Source organism: Condylura cristata, unplaced genomic scaffold (genome assembly GCF_000260355.1).
Source record: "Condylura cristata isolate star-nosed mole 26May11 unplaced genomic scaffold, ConCri1.0 scaffold00015, whole genome shotgun sequence".
NCBI classification, from domain to species: domain Eukaryota; kingdom Metazoa; phylum Chordata; class Mammalia; order Eulipotyphla; family Talpidae; genus Condylura; species Condylura cristata.
This window is the reverse complement of record NW_004567116.1, coordinates 34,620,050-34,637,756: the sequence shown is the minus strand read 5'-3', so window position 1 is coordinate 34,637,756 and position 17,707 is coordinate 34,620,050. Positions and strand designations below refer to the sequence as shown.

The following is a 17,707-nucleotide window of genomic DNA, read 5'->3' as shown; positions in this document are numbered from 1 at the left end:
CCTTCGGAGGGGGCCTCTGGCCTTGTCCAGCCTCAGGCTCCACCTCTCTCTGTGACGCTCAGGGGAACCTTGTGTCACACCCATCCTGACCGTAGGCCATGTTGGGGGACCCTAGAGCGGGCCTCCATTTCATGGCACCAGTCATGTAGTGAAGGGGTGGTGGGTGACGGCAGCTGGCTCTGCAGGAAGGCCCCTGTGTCCTTCCATGGGTCTTGCCAGTGTCTCTGTGATGGAGGCAGCTGCAGGGTCTACTAACCACGCAGGCTGGTCTGTCTGTGCCAACCAGCTGGAGTAGACCTGCCCTCTGATCTGGGGGCTGAGTAACTGATAATGGATTTTCCAGGTGGGCTCTGTCTGGCGAGGACTGAGGGAGAGGCACACCTGGCCAGACCAGCGCCTGCTATGGAGATTCCAGTTGGCCCCAGAACAGCCTTTTGGCTCCACTGGTCCCCTGGGTCTCCTAAACGCAGCCCAACCATCTGGCAGATAGGGCCGGGCCTGACGCCTCACTAAGGGAGCTCGAATTCTGACCTGGACAGAGAGTCAGAGAAGATTTGCTCCTTAGACTACCAGCAGCCACAGGCACAGCCCGTAAGCCCAGGCCATGGCCTCTTCTGACGGCCACTCCGGGGAGAGATGGACAAGCCGGCCAGCTGGCCTCTGATGCCAGGGTCCAGCACCATTGAATGGCAGGTGTTCCCGGGCAGACACTGGGCAGTGCTTGTGGGGTCCCAGGGCAGGCTTTGTCCCTTTGTGCCTGTCACATCCTGGTGACAGACTGCATGTGCCTGTTTTCAAACCTGCATGGAGTCGTTAACATCACTAATTTCGTACACAGCCTCAAGCAAGATGTCTGCCCTGTGGGTCCAGTGCTATCCAGTGCTATCACATGAGGCTTCCCAATCCACTGGCTGAATAGGCTTAGGGAAGAGGGAATGGGCTAGTGTTACCCGAGGAGGAGAGGGAGGCCCTGGTGGTGAGCATTCTCCACTAGCAGCTCCTTGAGGATGTCCAGATGCCTGCTTGTGCCAACACCCGGGTGCCACCCCCTGGGGACCTATTGGTCCCAGAAAGTCAGTGTGCTCATCCTGAAGGCTTTCATTGCTGCTGCTGTTCCCTGGAAGAAGCTGGAGCGTAATCATGGGCTAGAGCGCTGCTCCCGTCAGCCTATCTGGCCTGCTGCTGTGGTGCTGAGGCCGAGCAGGGCCCAGGAGAGTGTGCATGGCAGCATGGGGTGCTGACACCCAGCCTGTGCTCTGGACAGATGCAGCATGTGCTGGGGCCATCCTGGCCCACTCCTTGCCTGGCCCCCCGGAGGGCTGCCTGAGCAGGGCAGGTCTTGCATGCCTGCCTCCAGGGCAAACCAGGAGCCACGTGAGCTGACTGGGCTGCCGCCGTTTTACAGATGGCACCCTCGGAAGGCACTGTGACGCAGATAGGGCTCCTCTCCCAAGACATTCACCGCCTCACGGTAGGACGTTGACCCTCTCCCATAGTTGGACAGGGGCAGGGGAGTTGGGTAAATGGTGCTCAAGTCCTAGAGCAAACTGTGTCCCATACCCAGAGCCTGGGGCACTGAGGAGACCAAAGGATGGTCTGCAGGGGCCAAATCTTGAGCTTGACCCTAAGGCACAAAGTAGCCTAGAGGCCTTATATTGGCCTATTGCTGGGCCAGCTAAAGTGTTCTGGGTCTCAGATGCTCTTCCCAGTCTAGTAGCTGTTGAGGAGACCCAGATGCTCCACAGCTCTGGGCTCCTGCCTAGTTAGTCCAAAACCCAGGCCTCTCTGACCCAGTAGACCCTGTTCTGCCTGTGAGACACAGGTATTTCCCATATGCATCCTGACATGTCCAGTGAAGCCAAATTAATCACAGGAGGATGGGAGCACCGAGGAAAGGGAAGCTTAGTTTTCATGGGGGCGGGGGGCAGGGAAAGGAGGGGCTGCCCTCGAGTGAGGCTGATCTGATCAAGTCCTGCCTTTGCCTCTTAATAGCACTGGGGTCTCTGGCAAGTCACTTTCCCGAGCCTTGGCTAAGGAAGCTAATATCCTTGCAAGACTCGTGGACTGATCAGAGCTGGCAGGGTGAGGCCAGCCACCGGGAACTGCACTTATGAGGCCCTGTTCCTTATTCCTGGGCTCACTGGCTATAGCATGTGTCCACAGGAAGGCCCCATGTCATCGTCCTTGGCTTGTTGACTTACTGGGGCACATAAAGAAGGCTGTATCCAAGCCCAAGTTGGGGGTCTCCCTGAATCCAAACAAGATCACTTTCATTCAGTTTTTTTCTTGACTCATACATAGAAATGAACCCATTTATTTTTATCGCCTCTGCTAGGCCTTTTATGCCCTTAACTGTCAACTTTAAGCTCTAAGGTATGAGCCATTTATTTTGATCTTGATAGTGCTGTTTATTCTGACCCGGTACATGGGGTCCTGAAGACACCGAATACTTACAGGGCACCGGTGTCAGCCAGAGCCACACCTAGTGCCCTCTGCCTCCGGCAGCTGCCGCAGGGCAGCCTGGCCCAGAGCCCTGTTCAGCTGCCCCCTCGGCTGTCCTTTCAGACGATGCTGAGCCAGGACCAGCTGCTGAACGCCTGCCTGGTCACGCCCAACTCTGAGGACTGGAGATGAACTTCTTCATGGCTGAGAGCCCAGAGAGGCACGTGTGGGGGGCCCCCAGTGTCTGCTCCAGCGGGGACTGGCACACGGCCGCCGTGAGGTCCAGGCTGCGGGGGCTGGTGGGGCATCTCCAACATCGTGCCAACCAGCGTGGAGCAGAGCTGAGGGTCAGACGTCCAGGAAGTGGCCCCAGCGTCCCTGCGTGTCCACCGTGCCACGCTCTTCACTGTACTTTTATACCTTTTGTACTTTTATAAGTGGACAGCAGAGCACTTTTGTGGGAGGGAAATGAGATACCAGCACGAACCTGATGGCGCAGCTATTCCTGGGGCGGCTGGAAGGATCCTTCACCAAGAGCAGGGCTCTGAATTCATAAAAGCTCCATGGGAAAAAATGTTCTGAAAACTGTTCTCTGAATGTTCTTTGGTGAAGAGCTGGGGGGCAAGGGTAAGAGGGAGCCCCCTCCTGGGCTCCTTTGGCATTTCCATTCACAAGAATCTGGCCAGAGTGAGGGCATTTAGGGGTGGGGACACTGCCCTTAATCCACTCTGACCTGTACAGCCCCAGGCTGACCTCCCAGCCTCACCGCCCAGCTCAGACATCCCCAACACCCACAGGCCTTCACAGAGCTGAGGCACTGAACGGGCAATTGTTCCTTCAGATCAATTGGCTGGTCAAATAGCGCCCCCCAGTGGTCACCACGAATCAACATTTCCAGGCCAGCTTTGTCTTCCCAGGGAGCTTGTGCTGGGAGCTGGAGGAAGAGACACCACCAAACCCCAGCGCTACAGCCCACTCCCCATCAGCCTTACCCTTCAGCACCTCCCCACTCCCTGTCCTCCCTGAGGCTCTGATTCAGGCCTCACCTCTCTTCTCATTTCCACAGCTGGTCTCCTACCGGGTCCCTCACCTTTCCAGTTATTTCCCTCCATGTTTGCTGCCCCACCCCCAGCATGACCATCCCAAAACACTATTTTAAGCATGTCAACCCTTCTGCTAAGAACTCCTTGCTTCTGGAATCACCAGATTGGAGTTAGAATCTTCATGCCTTAGTTTACATGCAAGGTCCTTCTCAATACCAGCCTTCATAAGCCTGCCTCATAACCAGCCCCGGCCTTTCCCTGTTTGGGTTGAAGGTCCTGGGTCCCATAGCGATGCCTGCCCCTGAGCCCAGGCATATCCCAGCTCACCTAAATCACTCATCACTTCTCCCTCAACCCCCGCCCCTGGCCCAAACTCCAAATGCCTGCTGTGGGCTGCCGCCTGCACAGAGAGCAGACCCTGTCCTGGTCTTCACACTGCTCAGGAGATCCACAGCCCTAGGCCCACCCACCGCTCCTTCATGTGTTCATGGTAAGGGCCTTCTGTGCTGGGCTGAGGAGACCTAAAGACACAGGCGAGCCCCTGGGTGAGGGGGCAGACAGTCCAGTTGGGGAGGCCAGATCTCCCCCAAATTACAGTGTGCTCAGTGTTTTAGAGGCTCCAACAGAAATCTCTCCAGTCCGAGAGAGCAAGCGGCCATTTTCAGTGGAGGGCAATGGGCAGCAACTGAAGAAACTCAGAGGAGATACTTCATTCTGAAAGATGAATTGGGCACTCCAGGCCAATGGGCTCGAACAGGCCTGCACATCCTAAGTTGTGTCAAAGTTGGCCAGACAAGAGCAGCTTCTCTGTGGCCCTGCACCCTCACTGTTGTCCTCTGGGACTGAACAGTCACGGTGAAGGGCTGTGCGTGTGCTGTGGGGTGCTGAGCAGTGTCCCCACTGTTCCCGGGGAGCCCTTCAGACCACAGTAGTACTCCTCTAGTAACAAGCAAAAATATCTCAGGCCCTTGCTGGATGTTCCCGAAGGGGAAAAACTGCCTCCAATGAGGAGCCACTGGAGCAAAGAACTGGGCTAGGGAAAGCACCTCAGGGAAGGAAAAATCGCTGAGCCAGGTCAAGAAAGGTCTCTGGCATTTATCCTGGAGACACAGTGTGGCCAGGTGGGGGAGCTAGTGAGAGCAGCGGGTGTTAAAGCAGGGGACAAGCGTGGAGAGATGTCTGTTCAAAAAACATATCTGTAGGAGCTTATTCAGGGTGCCCCTGTGAGGGCATTTAGGGGACACCCTTTGCGGGTGGATGATGAGCATGTGCTGTCTCCCCAGCCCCCCTCGGCGGCCCTCTGAAAGGTCATTGTCAGGCCACCTTGTGGATACTCCACACAACTGAATTTGAGCTCTCTAGAGCTGAGGTGTCCACTCTCCTGGATCCCAGCTCCTCTCCTTGCCTCACACACAGCTAAGCACAGTTTCCACTAGGAAGAAATCGAGTCCTAGCAGGCTGCTACTGTACCAGTTTTAAATACACCTTGGAATAAAACAGACCAAGTCCAGACGCCCAGCTCTGCCACCTATTTGGCTGAGCAACTGGGCACAGTTTCCACTCTGAGCCTGTTTCCTCACCTGTGGTATGAAGAACAAACTCCCCAGAGAATCTGGCTTTTGATGAGAAATAGAGCATTTCAAGTGCAGAAGCCGTTTGTGGCTCACACCCACAAAGCAGCGTCCTGGCCACGGACAGCACCCACGGTCACTCGGATCCTTTGGGCTTAGTGATATGAAGGGCTGAAGGAAGAACTTCTGGATCTAATTTGGTTGCCATGTTCAGGAGTTTCTGTGTGTAACCACTCTAACCCTGAGACACCAGAACTGACCAAGGCCTTTAGAGTATATCTTGCCTTCATTTTCCTTGTGTAGGGTGCCTGGGGTCCACCTCCCCTGTAGGTTTACTGTCCTGATTCCCATTGGAAGGGCCTCCCACAAGAGAAGCGTCTTTCAATAGGTCTGACCTTAAAAGTAGAACTCTGGAGATTATTAGGAGCTGACATGACACTGCAAAGATTTTTCTGGAATTCTTCCTTGGCACATTTGCCACTTCTGACTGGATGCACACAAACCAAGTTAAATGCAGGGCAGGCTAAAAGGCCTTCTACCTACCTCGTGGGTTCCCCAGAGAGCCACACCTCATGGGTTATCTGCTTTGTACTGGTTTATTTCGTTAAACTATGGGGGAAAAAATATATTGAAACGGTTTCCTCGAAGTCTCCTCAAACCGAAGGGCTTCAGAAGCCACATTGTCTCCAGCCCCTCGAACTCTTCTTCTCAGGCTCATACAGGAAACAGGAGTGCCTGAGGGTGCTTTACATGACATTTTTGAACACACTCCAGTTTAACAGGAAAGTCGAACTCACTTTAAACAGATGAAGGGGACCAAGCAAAATTGCTAGACGCAGGAGTAGTGTTAATAGATGAAGATCATGTCCTTGGTATAGCCCAGTTTCTGCAGGCTCGGGTGGGCGGCGGAGTGAATCATGGGCGGTGGGCCGCATACCAGGATGAGTGGGGATTTCTCGGGGGGAGGGAGGTGCTCCTTGATCATGTCGGAGGTAATGAAACCAGAACTGTAACTCCAGTCTGAAAGAAGAGAAAAACTGTGAGGGTGCTAGGTAGAGCCCCTGACTTCTGACCCCCGACCTCCCTCCTTGCCAGGGAGAGGGAGGCAAGGCTTTTCTGCAGGCTAGGACGTTTGCATTATAGTTTTCTGCATAAAGCCAGGAAGTAGAGGACTTGATGGACCTGGTCACAGGCTCCCTGTTGGGAGTCTGACACCCCTGGCTGATGCCTGATTGCTGTAAGCCCTGGTGAGGTGGAGAACTTGACAGCGAGGTGAAGGGCTACCCAGATGTATAGTTTAAGGTGGAATCTACGAACAGCAGTACAGGCTGTTCCTTGAGGTTTGGGAGCAGCTCGGCCAGCAGCGCCCTCTGCTGGGCAGTGAGCTGTATGACAAGGCAGCGCAGCTCCGTGCCGCAGGAGAGGCCGGCTAACCGGAGTGGTGAGCTCCTAGCGGACGGACGGAGCACGGGGGTGGCTGGACGCGGTTGGGGTTCAGAACGGCAGGTCTGCTATTCAGGTGAGGTGTCGGGTATAGATGCACTGTGTCAGAGGGCTCTCAGTGGGTGTCCTCTATAGTGTGGGGGTGTGTGTTTGGGGTAACTCAGATGCTCGGTGTCTCCCCTCCCCCACAGTGTTCTAGGTGGGGTGGAGTGCTATGGAGGATCAGACACCTGCTCCTGACTTTCCTTGTAAGCAGGTCACCCAGACACCTGCTCCTGACTTTCCTTGTAAGCAGGTCACCCAAATCCCTCATTTCCAATATGGGAACAGAGCCAAGGCCTGGGTCCCAAGCCCAGCCCTAAAAGCCGACCAACCAACCAGGGACTAACTAGTCCCTTAGGGAGGCCAGGGGCTAGAGCTGGCCCACAGTGGAGGGCCCATCACAACGCGGAGCGTACCAGCAGGAGGCCTGTCCAGGGTGTACCACAGGTTGAACTGGTGTGGGTGAGTTCTGGCAACTTCTTCTAGCTCTTTTCTCACCAAGATATCTTCCTCTGTCTAGAAAAAAAAGCAACAGGAGCAGAGCCCCTCAAGGGGTCAGCTGCTCCCTTCCCAGACCAAGCATCTGGGTCAGGATATTTCTGGCCAAGCTGCCAGTGCTCTACTAAGCTTGAGTGGTCTTGCTGAAGACTCTGGGTCAAAGAGAACGTTCCTCAGCCACATCTGCACAACCAACTTTCTGTCCTGTGGAGGCACTAGGGAGACTGTCAGCCCTATGGTGACTGCCCTCCAGTGGCAGGTCAGGGCTGTGCAGGGCACGTGGCTTCACTGCGAGGACACAGCCCCTATCTCACCTGGGTCCCAGCACCAGACACCACCAGAAGAGCTTGGTGCAGGCCCAGGACCCCTGCAGGGAACGGGCGGGGCTGAGGCAGTCACCTCTAACACAACACAGGATAGCTGTGGAGTGCTACGGGCCAGGAAAATAAAGATGGGAAACTCCTTTGGAGAAAGGTGCAAATCCAGAAGAAACGTGTTACAGGTTGAAAGACACGACAGAGAAGACCTGGATTCAAAACACTTCAGGATGCTTAATCCCACTCCTGAGATTCTACTTATGAAAATGGTCTAAAAGTGATCAACCCACTGCACAGTTTTTCATCACTTTATCATTTATAACTATAAAAACCAAAATATGTGTATGTAAGATTTGGTAGATTATGGTGCAACTTGATATAGACCATAATGAAAACATTTATAAAAATGGTTTAATGAGGCCCTCCCTGGTGGCGCAGCAGGTTAAAACAGCACTAAGAAGCTAAAGCCGCTTCCGCATGAGTCTGATCCCCGCCTGCCCCGGAGGTGACCACATGGCGTGACAGACCTCTCCTGACCCGCCCGCTGCTCCCCTCAGCAGTGTACTTCGTCCGTCTGCCTGTTCTGCTCCCCACTCTGTCTCTGGTGAAGACACTCACTGCCCCTGAGCCTCTGGCCTGTACCCCATTTCTGTAAGCACAAATAAATAAATCTTAAAAAAAAAAAAAAAACAGTTTAATGAAAAGGACAGGCCTATGTGGTAATGTTGAGGGAAAACACACTACGAAATATATGTAGGTAAGTGTAAATATACAGCATGTGTAGAAAACAGACACAACATAAGTGAAATGTAAATACTTGCATGCTTCTGTACTTTCTGAAACTTCCACTAAGAGCTGCTAGGCTATGATTTTATACTTACAAAAACATAGAACCATGTATTAAGAGGGAAAGAAAGCTGCTTAAGACTGGTTGGAGAACTTTAGGAAAAAAGTGGGAGCACAGGCCTGGACTCACGCCTGGGGCTGCAACTGGTGACCAAGTTGGGCCCAGCCTCCCACAGCCATGGGCCCTAGCAGCAACCTCAGTCGGGGGTCCGTGAACGCAGAGCTACTCAGACGCGGTCCATCCCACCCTACCCCCTCAGGACGGCTCCGCAGAACTGACCTGATTGGCGAAGAGGAGGGACACTGTAGTGCTGTCCCCGGGGTTCCTGGTGATGTGGCGGATGAGCTGCAGCATGGGCGTGATGCCTGGAACACAGTCAGCGCGGCTGGAGGCTGGCTGCTCCTTTGACGCCCGCCGCCCCTGGTCTGGAGTAGCTTCCCAGCACCCCCTGGCCCTGACTCTCCTTTCTTACTCCTGTACCCCAAACTGAAGGTGGGAAACTGCCCTACATTTTGGTTTCTCCTCTGAATGCAATAACACATCAAAAGCCTTTTCCACTTTTCAGATGGCAAGATGAAAGAACTGGTTGTGGAACCAGAACTGTGCTGCACACCCAGCTCCCTCCCTCACTAAAGTCTGACCAGGGAGAGTCAAGACGAGTCTGAGCTCTGCAGGGTCCTTACTACAAAACAGAATTCATGGCAAAGATATTAATGACAGCACTTTTCAAAAAGTGCTGATGATGGTTCTAGACTCATTGTAGGTCTCCTTACATGTCTGCTCTCTCTCTCTTTTGTGTGTGTGTGTGTGTGTGTGTGTTCAAGAGATGGGGAGTCAGGCTTGAAGTAAATCTGGGAACCCCTGAAATGGCTCCTGGGGTAGCTCTCATGTTGGTCAGGAGAGCAGGGAGAACAGGGTCAGCTTTAAGGCCATCACTGACCTGTATTCACATCTAAAACAGTCAGGGACGGAAGCTCACATCAGTCCTTCCAGGAGCAAATGCCTCTAAAGTCAAAAAGGTTTCTGGGTACACCCTAACCCTCTTACCTGTGCCACCGGCAATCATTCCCAAGTGTTGAACCAATTTGATTTCTGGTTGACTCATTTTGTTTGGCTTCATTGAAAACTTTCCTGAAACATAGAGGATACTGGTGACTTCTGTAGCTTTTGTCTGAGAGCCTGCAGAAGATCGCCAGCTTTCCCTGGGGCCCCCAGGAGGCCAGGCCTTCTGAGGATGAAACTGTGCCATTTTAAGACACAGGAGCAGGCCAGGATGGCTTCTTGGGCCAGCCCAGTTGCACAATGATTCCTCAGGGAATCACTGGACCTTTCCTGAGGAAGAAGGAAGACACAGAGGCTAATATGAAATCTCACAGCTCGCTCTCCGCCCACCACAGTGAAGGAGTAAATTCATCAATGAGTAGGTGCTGCGCCCATACATCCATTCTTCAGCTTACGACAGCTCTGAACTGTCAGGCGTTTTGCTGGACATACAGCGATAATAAAGAAAAAGCAAATTGTTCCCCGAACCTTTGGAACTGGATGTGTGCATGAGTGTATGAACCCATTATATAACGCAAATCTGAGGAGTTTTCTTGAACAATAGGGCCATTGCAGGAAGCTTCCTGCTCCTGGAGGCCCACTATGAACCTCCCAATACCTGGTTCACTGTAGAACAGGCGCCCAACTGGCCCTTGAAAAAGGATGGTATCCCCAATTTTCATGTTGTCCAAGTACTGAGTCATTTTTCCCCCTTCTGGATGTCTGGGGTGTATATTTTTGAAGTAGACCTGAAAAACAAGGCAGCTTGATTTCCACACCATCAAACCTGATGGTGCACTCAACTTGATTCACAGCTGCACATAATTCAAGAATGCATCTGCTGCTGGAAACCACGTGGAGCTCTCTACACTCACTGCTGCTGTCAGCAGTCCCTGCAGAAACCACCAGATTATCAGTGTCAGAAAGCCCTGCCCAGGCTGGTGTGGGTAAGGCAGCTAAGCGTGGCAGGGATTATTCACCTTTATAATTAAGTCCACAAAACCTCGGTCATTATCACTGGACACAGGTGTGTAAGCCCGGACAACCAAAGCATCATCAATTGTGGCCAAGAGACGGACATAGTTACCTACAGAAAGGCATGAAATGTCAGATCTGAGCAAGGGCAATGTAACGAGCCCCAGGATTCCCATAAAGGACAGATTCGGGATGCAGAGCACTATGGGGTCTTGTAGGAGGGCCAAACAAGCAGTTTGTAGAAGCCTGGATCCCTAAGTTTGGGCTTAGCAGAGGTTTTCCACTTCAGCCTGAACAACTGTCAGGTGGTATTAGAGACTAGAAACAGGGTAACTTGGAATTCCAGGACAGCTGTGGCTGGTACTCTGGCTCTGCAGTCCCTGCTGAAAACCCACATCCAGTCATCAGGCAGAACAAAACCCTATTTATAGACAAGCTCAGAGATGTTGAGGGACTTGTCCAATGTTGTTCAGCAAGATTAGACCTCTAACCCTAAATTCACTTGTTGTCACTCACTGAGATAATCATTTTTGTGTCAGGCCAAATTGAACGATGAGAAAGGACGGTGGGCTCTCGTGGCTCCGAGAGCCTTCAGAACCACCTTCATACCTCAGTTATGTTTCTGATAGAGCAGAATGCACAGCTGTACAAGGCCCCAGTCCTGGTGATGATGTCAAGCCCCGCTTACCTACAGGAAGCCCCAGGACATGGTCTGGCGAGGGCAGCCCAAAGCGGAACCTCCGGGTGTTGTGGTTGATTTGCTATAAGACAGAAAACAGCCACAGACTGTCAGCTTTCTAGAAACCTCGCTGGGCGGCTGGGATGCCAGGGAACTTGGTGCTCTCCCAGCGCACAAGCGCACAAACCCATGGGGGTAAATCCCAGGCCATGGATGCCTGCCCCCAGGTCCTGTCTTCTACTCCTGTCCCCTACTTTCACGCACTCACAGGGGAGCAGGTGGGCTAACCTCTTTCTCAATCAAGGGCAGTGGGTACTTGGTGTTAGGGTCTCGTAGGGTGACAAGCTGTTTCTTTGAGTTCATGTTCTTCAGGGCCAACAGGAGCGCTGTGACCCCAATGATGGTGATGGCCAGGAGCAGGGACGGGTCCTGGTGGGATAATGTGGGACAATCAAGTCCTGCCTTCCCTCGCAGGTCAGCTCTCAGGTGTAGCAACACTGTCCCCACCCCAATGCCCAAGAAGAAGCCTGGCAGAAGTGGTGGGATAACCCTAGGGGTACCCACCTGCCTGGGGCTCTGGACGTCCATCCCCAGCCCAGCCACTAAGCAGACTGAACCCCACAGCCTCAGCTCTGGCACCTGGCTGCCTGTCTTGTTCTGCTCCCCGACCGGCAGGTCCCCCCCAACCCTTGCCCTCGCCCCCCACTCCAGCTCCGAGGGCCCCATCGAACTTCCCCTGCTGCCTGCTCAGGCTTCTCCAGTCCCGGCCGTCCCGCCGCCGGGATCCTACCCGGAATGAAATGCCGAACATGTCGTCCAATTGCGACCTGCCGGATGGCCGGTGCGCGTCTCCCCCAGCCCAGTCTCGCGGGCGCCTCCCTGCAGCTCCGCCCAGCCCACCCCGCTGCCTCCCAGACCCGCCGCGGGGAGACGCCGGGAAAGGCGAATGCGTGGGAGAGTCCCACGGCTGAGCCCGAGGCTCCAGCTCAGCGAGGTTTTCTTGTGGACTGAGTGGGCTCCTGCCCTGACCCCAGCGTCGGGGATCCCGGGGCCTCCCGGCTGCTGGGACCCGACACGGAACTGGGGGCTTCCCCTGTTTCTTCCGTGGCCCCTTCTCCATCCGGGTCCTCTCCCCCCACGCTCGGAACCACCAGGGCAGAGAACTCCCTCGATGGGAATTTAGTATAATTCAGAGAGACTGTCCGTCCCTGGCGGGGTATGTGTGTGTGTTTGGGGGTGATGGGGAGGACAGGAAGTGGGGTTAAAGAAGACATTCACTCGCAGTGTCCATTCATTCATTCATTAGTTCTTTCATTCATCACTGGGAGAGGAAGAAAAGTCAAAGCACTAGACAAGAGGAGGCAAATGGCAGGTGTAGACAGTTACGACTGCTCTTTACCAAGCATTTCAGAACCTTGGTACCAGCCCTCACCCAGCCCTCACTCCCCATCAGTCTACACCCAGCGGCAAAGATGAATCCCAGTCTCCTGGGCGAGAGTGAGACAGAAGTGAAGGAACAGAGTCCCAGCCAAACCCAAACTTGCTTAGTGTCTAAGATCTGCCAGTGCTGGTATATTATTGTCAGGCATTTTAATTTTTGAGTTTCATTACCTAGCTGCTAAGGAGGTTGAACAGCTTTAATATGCTTATTTCTCATGGAGTTTCTTTGGGGGGGGGAGAGGGAGGGGTGGGAAGCCTGCTCAGATTTGTACCCATGGCTTCACTGAGTTTTTTTTTTCTTACTGATTTTTGTAGTCTAGTCTATAGACACACATATTTTTCAAGACCATTTACATGCCAGTTGTATGCGATACAGATGTTGCCTTCTAGCTTAACACCTATTTTTCCTTTATTTTTAAAAATCTTTCTCTGTCTTTTATTTAGACCACTATGTCAGTCTTCAATATTTTGCTTGTATGGTTAGTGCTTTTTGTAACTTGTCTATTCCTAAGATAGTCTATATTTTCTCTGACAAATTTTTAAGTTTTTCCTTTCACACTAAAATGTCTCAAGCACTTGGAACTAATTTCTGTGTATATATGAGGCAGGAATCCAATTAAATCTTTTTTCTGTATGGTTAATGTGTCAGCTCACAAACTTTTATTAGCCATTGACCTGCAGTGTCCCCTCCTACCATGTATGAGTTTTCCTTGATGTCTAAATCTGGTTTTGGATCTCTGTTTTTTATGCTGGTCTGGTTGCCAAATCCCTGTGGGACTACCTTGCTTCTTGTTCTAACCCCCAGTTTAAATACATGTACACATTACGTCCTATTCATAGCTTTACTTCAGTTGGTAATTATACATCCTGAACATCTAACTGTTAAATAACCAACTTCCATGAGTATGGAAGTGCCAATTTGCAGAGACCTTGTTTTCTGAAGACTTAGCACAGTGACTGTCATATAGATGACATTCAATAAATATTTAACAAATGAATGAATGAATTTATGTCCATCCTACAGCATTTACCCCACTGCCCAGCTCATGCCAGAGGCTCCATAAATAAATGCTAATGAGAGAAGGAATCCTTTCCATCAAACCCCTTCCTTACTTAATTTATCACCATAATTCACATTACCAGATGACATACTATTTACCTACCTGTTTACTATCTTTCCCCAGCAGAACAAACCCATGAGGACAGGATTATTTATTTATTTATTTATTTATTTGTCTGCTTGAATTCCCACCACATCCCAGGCTTGCAAGAGTGTCTGGCAACTGTTAGATGCACAGTAGATATTATGTCATGCATGCGTGCAAGAATGAATGCACAAGCTAATTTTTCCCTTTGGCCTAGGCACCAGTCTTTATTTTTGACTTTCTAATCCAGAGGCATCTCACCTTTCCCTGTCAACTTCTTGGTGGTTCCTTCTACATTCCCCATCTCCCCTCTTATTTTCCCTGCACACTAATCTCTGCTTCACTAGAGAGAAAGAAGACATACCCTTCCACATTAATCTAGGAGTGGGATACAAGTCAGGTGTTTATCCCTGCAATTTGAGACGGCACTGACACTCCTCCTAGGTGCTCCTTCACCCTTCATATGTGCCCTTCAAGTGCTTCCTGGCTTGAATCACCTACTGATCTAAAATAGACCACGAGTACATATCTACCATGTCTTAATACCCAACTTGTGGTAGGGTCAGGCAAAGAATAGGCTCTCAGCAAATATTTCCTGGAAAAAAAGGAATAGAATGAGTATCTGTTGTTGTCATTGAGCATACACGAGGGTCTGCCTTCAACTGCTCCCCAAGACAGCTTTTTCCATGGGGTAACCAAGTTTCCTTCATTGCTGAGACTCCCTGGGGGAAACCAGCATCCTGACCAAATTGATGCTCAAAGTATCTTCTCTCTAAGCAATATCCTCGTGGTTGTGGATTTTCATTAACTTTTACACCTTTAAAATGGCATTTTTATGTTACTCCCGATCACCTCTAAGCTTCTAGCTGTTAAACCTAAATTATGGTAATTATAATGGGCTGAATAAGGCCTCCCTCCTGCCAAATATACCTATGTGCTGATCTCTAAAATTTATGAATACTAGCAAACAGGACTTTCCTATGATTAAATTCAAACTCTTGAGATGGGAAGGCTATCTGGGATTGTACAATGTGTCTGATGTGATCATAATATTCTTTATTAGAGGGGTGTAGGAGAAGACAGAGAAGGTAATGTGATGACAGATGGAACAGCTGGAGTATAGAACTTTGAAGAGAGAGGAAAGGCCTGGAAATGTAGGAATACAGGTGACCATGAGAAGTTGAAAAAAAGTAAGGAAATGGATTTTCCCTCAGATTCATAGGAAGGAACTAACCCTGTCAACACCTTGACTTTATCCCATTGAAACTGATCTCAAGCATCTGGCATCCAGAACTCTATGACTATATTTGTCCTATTCAAGACAGTAAATTTATGCTAATTTGTCACAGTATCGATGGGAAATCATTACACTAAATGAACTATTGATTTTGTTTCTTAGGGCTTATTTACTTATACTTGGATTTATTTATATCCAACATGTTTTTGTGTTCTGGATCAGAGGAGCCTAGTGTTCCCCTTTCTCTCTGTTGCTGATGATTTCTTCAAGAATGGGTCTATTTCCTTCCGTGAACGCCTCCCTCAGCAACATTCTGCTGCCTGACAGCTTTTTCTCTGTCAGGCCACATGAGTGGCCACCCACTCTTTCCAGTTCTCTCTGCCCTGGCTCTGCCCTCTCCTCTGTGCATTATATAAAAATGTCATCCTGAACAAAGGATCTCAACAGACAAGTCTAGGCTACAGGAGTGAACTTTATGAGAGAACATAGCATCTAATCCACTCCAAAACCCAACACCACTTCCAATATTCCAAGAAGATTTTTTGACGTTGCCTAGATTTTCCTCATCAAACATTTTTTAAAATGAGTAATAGTGTATTTTTACATCATTTTGTGCATTTTTCCATCTCAGTTGTAATCCCTGTGGGCTTCCCATCACCAAGTCACTTGTATGCCACCACCACAGTCCAGTGCATTTCCCTCCCCTCACTGTTTTTGATGTCATTCCCCACCCTCCCATCCCCCATAAAATATCTCTAGTATACAGCTGTTCATTATTATTAATATTATTATTATTATTTTCTCACCTGGTCTGTTATATTCCTGCTATTCCTCATCAAACATTTTAAACTAAAGTGTGTTGATGCCAACTGATCAGCACTCACTACAGAACACTCCTGTTTGCATAAACCAGTGGTGACACTTAGTTTCTGTAGTGTCTTCACAACAAAATATGGCACGGAAGACCAGGTCCACTTTGGCAATATGGGTCTGGAATGGACCTGACAGCTAAGACTATATGAAGAGAAAGGGTTTGAGAAACCAGGAATGACCAGAATTGGCCAGAAACTGTATTTGGGAAGGCAAAAGAACAGCTTGTAGAGTTCTATTCCTGTCATCTCTCTCACACCCAGGGGAATTCTTCTTCAGCAGCTGTGTCTCCAGAGTTATGCCAAGGATGCCAGTTGAATTCTCCACCAGTATTTACAGCAGTTGTTTCCACTCTTCCCAAATACCATCTGTTGTGGCAGGGGCTTGATAGGACCCTCTGGTGGCACAAGGGTTAAGTCTCAGCATTATGAAGCTATCTGCAGCCACTACAGGATGAGTTCGATCCCCAGCCAGGGAGGTGACTCACATGGCACAGCAGATCTCTCCCGTCATGTCTGCTGTTCCTCTCAACAATGTATTTCAGTATAACTGCCTGTTCTATTCTTCACTCTGTGTCCAGGGAATCCTCTTACCTCCTCAGACCTCTGGCCTGTACCCCAGTTCTTATATGCATAAATAACTAAGTGTTAAAAAAAAAAGAATGGGTTTCAGGATGAGAATACCTGAGATCAATATAAATATACCAGTCCAATTCTTCCCTAAATCACATTTGTTAATGGATATATTAAGAAAATAGAATGTCTGTTACATGTGTAGAGGGGCAAATTCATGTGTCCCTAGAACTTTTACAGATGACATAGAGCATAATGAATGAAACTAGCATTCTATAATAGAGTAGCTCTATTAGCCACCACTGATTAAGTGCCTATGATGTATATAGACACTGAGCTAATCTCATTACAACCTAGACATGATTTCTAAAGACATGATTGTGGATAACACCTAGGTATGAACATAATGTGGCAGGCCATGATGTGTCTAGGGTGGAGAAATCCATGGTCTAAGCCATTGGATTATAGTCTACCCTAAAGACAGGAAGTTACCTTGAACCATTGCTGCATGAAGCTTGAGCCAGGCTCTGCATGGAGCAGGAAAGAGGAAGCCAGATAGCAGGGCTCCACTCTGGTGTTTGCTGCCCTGTGTGGTGGCCAGGAGCATCTGCTTACCAGAAAAGCAATGGACAACACTTCAGCAGAACTCTCCCATACCTGGATGAGATGTTCCCGAAGATGATACCTGGTATTTGTTGCCCATCAAAGAACTTTGCCAGATGAAACTGAGAGATATGGATGTCTGTATTCCATGTCACATAATCCATTCACTAGAAATTAAGGACCCTTTCCACATATTAATACACTCAAGAAGACTGTGAATTTTCTGATTAAAAATGAGACTCAAATTCTGTGAGGATCTTCACTCTATTCTTGACACAGTTTCTGGGCTAACAGAGCTGAGGGTTTGAATGCAAAAGGTATCTCCAAGACTCTGTCAGAAGCACAGTTGACTTGTTGAGTCTTAAAATACAGCCCCAACATCACATTTATTTTCTTGGGCCCTCCTTGGTGGTGCAGGAGTTAAAGCACACTATGAAGCTATTTGAAACCACTGCAGCATGCGTTCAGTCCCCAGCCAGTGAAGTGACCCACATGGCCTGGCAGACCTCTCCTCACCTGCCCACCGCTCCCCTCAGGTGTTTCAGTCAATCCACCTATGCTGCTCCCCACTCTGTCTCTGCACTTCTGGCCTGTACCCCAGTACTTATATGCATAAATAAAAAGTAAATCTTTAAGAAAAAAAAGTTTTATTTTCTTGCTTATTACATTTTTTTATCTGATGTCTTGAATCTTAAGTATAACATAGGCACTGATCCAACAAATATGGTAGATAATTTATCTATTAGAAGACTTAATTTTTTCATAATCATGGTTCTCAGCTTGATTCTCAGTGGGTTTCAGACATATGCAGTGATGCTTTCACTGGTGGGATGGAACTAACCAAAGCAGATGCTCAGGAAGTAGATTCCCAAGAAAGAATTTACATTGAGGGAAAAATAACCCAGGTACAGAGGGGCTAAGGAAATGATCAAAACAGTCACA

General features: G+C 49.8%; 2 protein-coding genes across 10 annotated transcripts in view; one reads left to right on the top strand and one right to left on the bottom strand.

The window, feature by feature from the left end:
• PPFIBP2 (PTPRF interacting protein, binding protein 2 (liprin beta 2)) overlaps nucleotides 1-3,000 on the top strand; it is a 131,473-nt gene extending 128,473 nt beyond the window's left edge. For all 5 annotated transcript variants that reach the window (XM_012725568.1, XM_012725569.1, XM_012725566.1 and 2 more), the window contains 2 exons: nucleotides 1,406-1,471; nucleotides 2,566-3,000. In XM_012725568.1, coding sequence (XP_012581022.1) covers nucleotides 1,406-1,471; nucleotides 2,566-2,634 — 135 coding nt within the window. In that variant the 3' untranslated portion in view covers nucleotides 2,635-3,000. The remainder of the gene's footprint in view (nucleotides 1-1,405; nucleotides 1,472-2,565) is intronic.
• A 2,636-nt stretch (nucleotides 3,001-5,636) lies between these two features.
• On the bottom strand, nucleotides 5,637-11,748 carry LOC101619845 (NADH-cytochrome b5 reductase 2). Of its 5 annotated transcripts, none has more exons than XM_012725742.1 (9): nucleotides 11,689-11,748; nucleotides 11,187-11,327; nucleotides 10,908-10,980; nucleotides 10,225-10,331; nucleotides 9,864-9,993; nucleotides 9,251-9,334; nucleotides 8,483-8,568; nucleotides 6,958-7,057; nucleotides 5,637-6,076 (listed from the first exon to the last, which is right to left on the bottom strand). In XM_012725742.1, exons 1-9 carry the CDS (start codon nucleotides 11,707-11,709, stop codon nucleotides 5,904-5,906), a joined length of 915 nt encoding a protein of 304 aa, XP_012581196.1. In that variant the 5' UTR covers nucleotides 11,710-11,748; the 3' UTR covers nucleotides 5,637-5,903. The 5 variants fall into 5 exon arrangements, with proteins under 5 accessions (XP_012581196.1, XP_012581193.1, XP_004683145.2 ...); XM_012725739.1 differs by lacking the exon at nucleotides 11,689-11,748 and adding an exon at nucleotides 11,463-11,677; XM_004683088.2 differs by lacking the exon at nucleotides 11,689-11,748 and having other exon boundaries at nucleotides 11,187-11,677.
• Nucleotides 11,749-17,707: the final 5,959 nt, after the last annotated feature.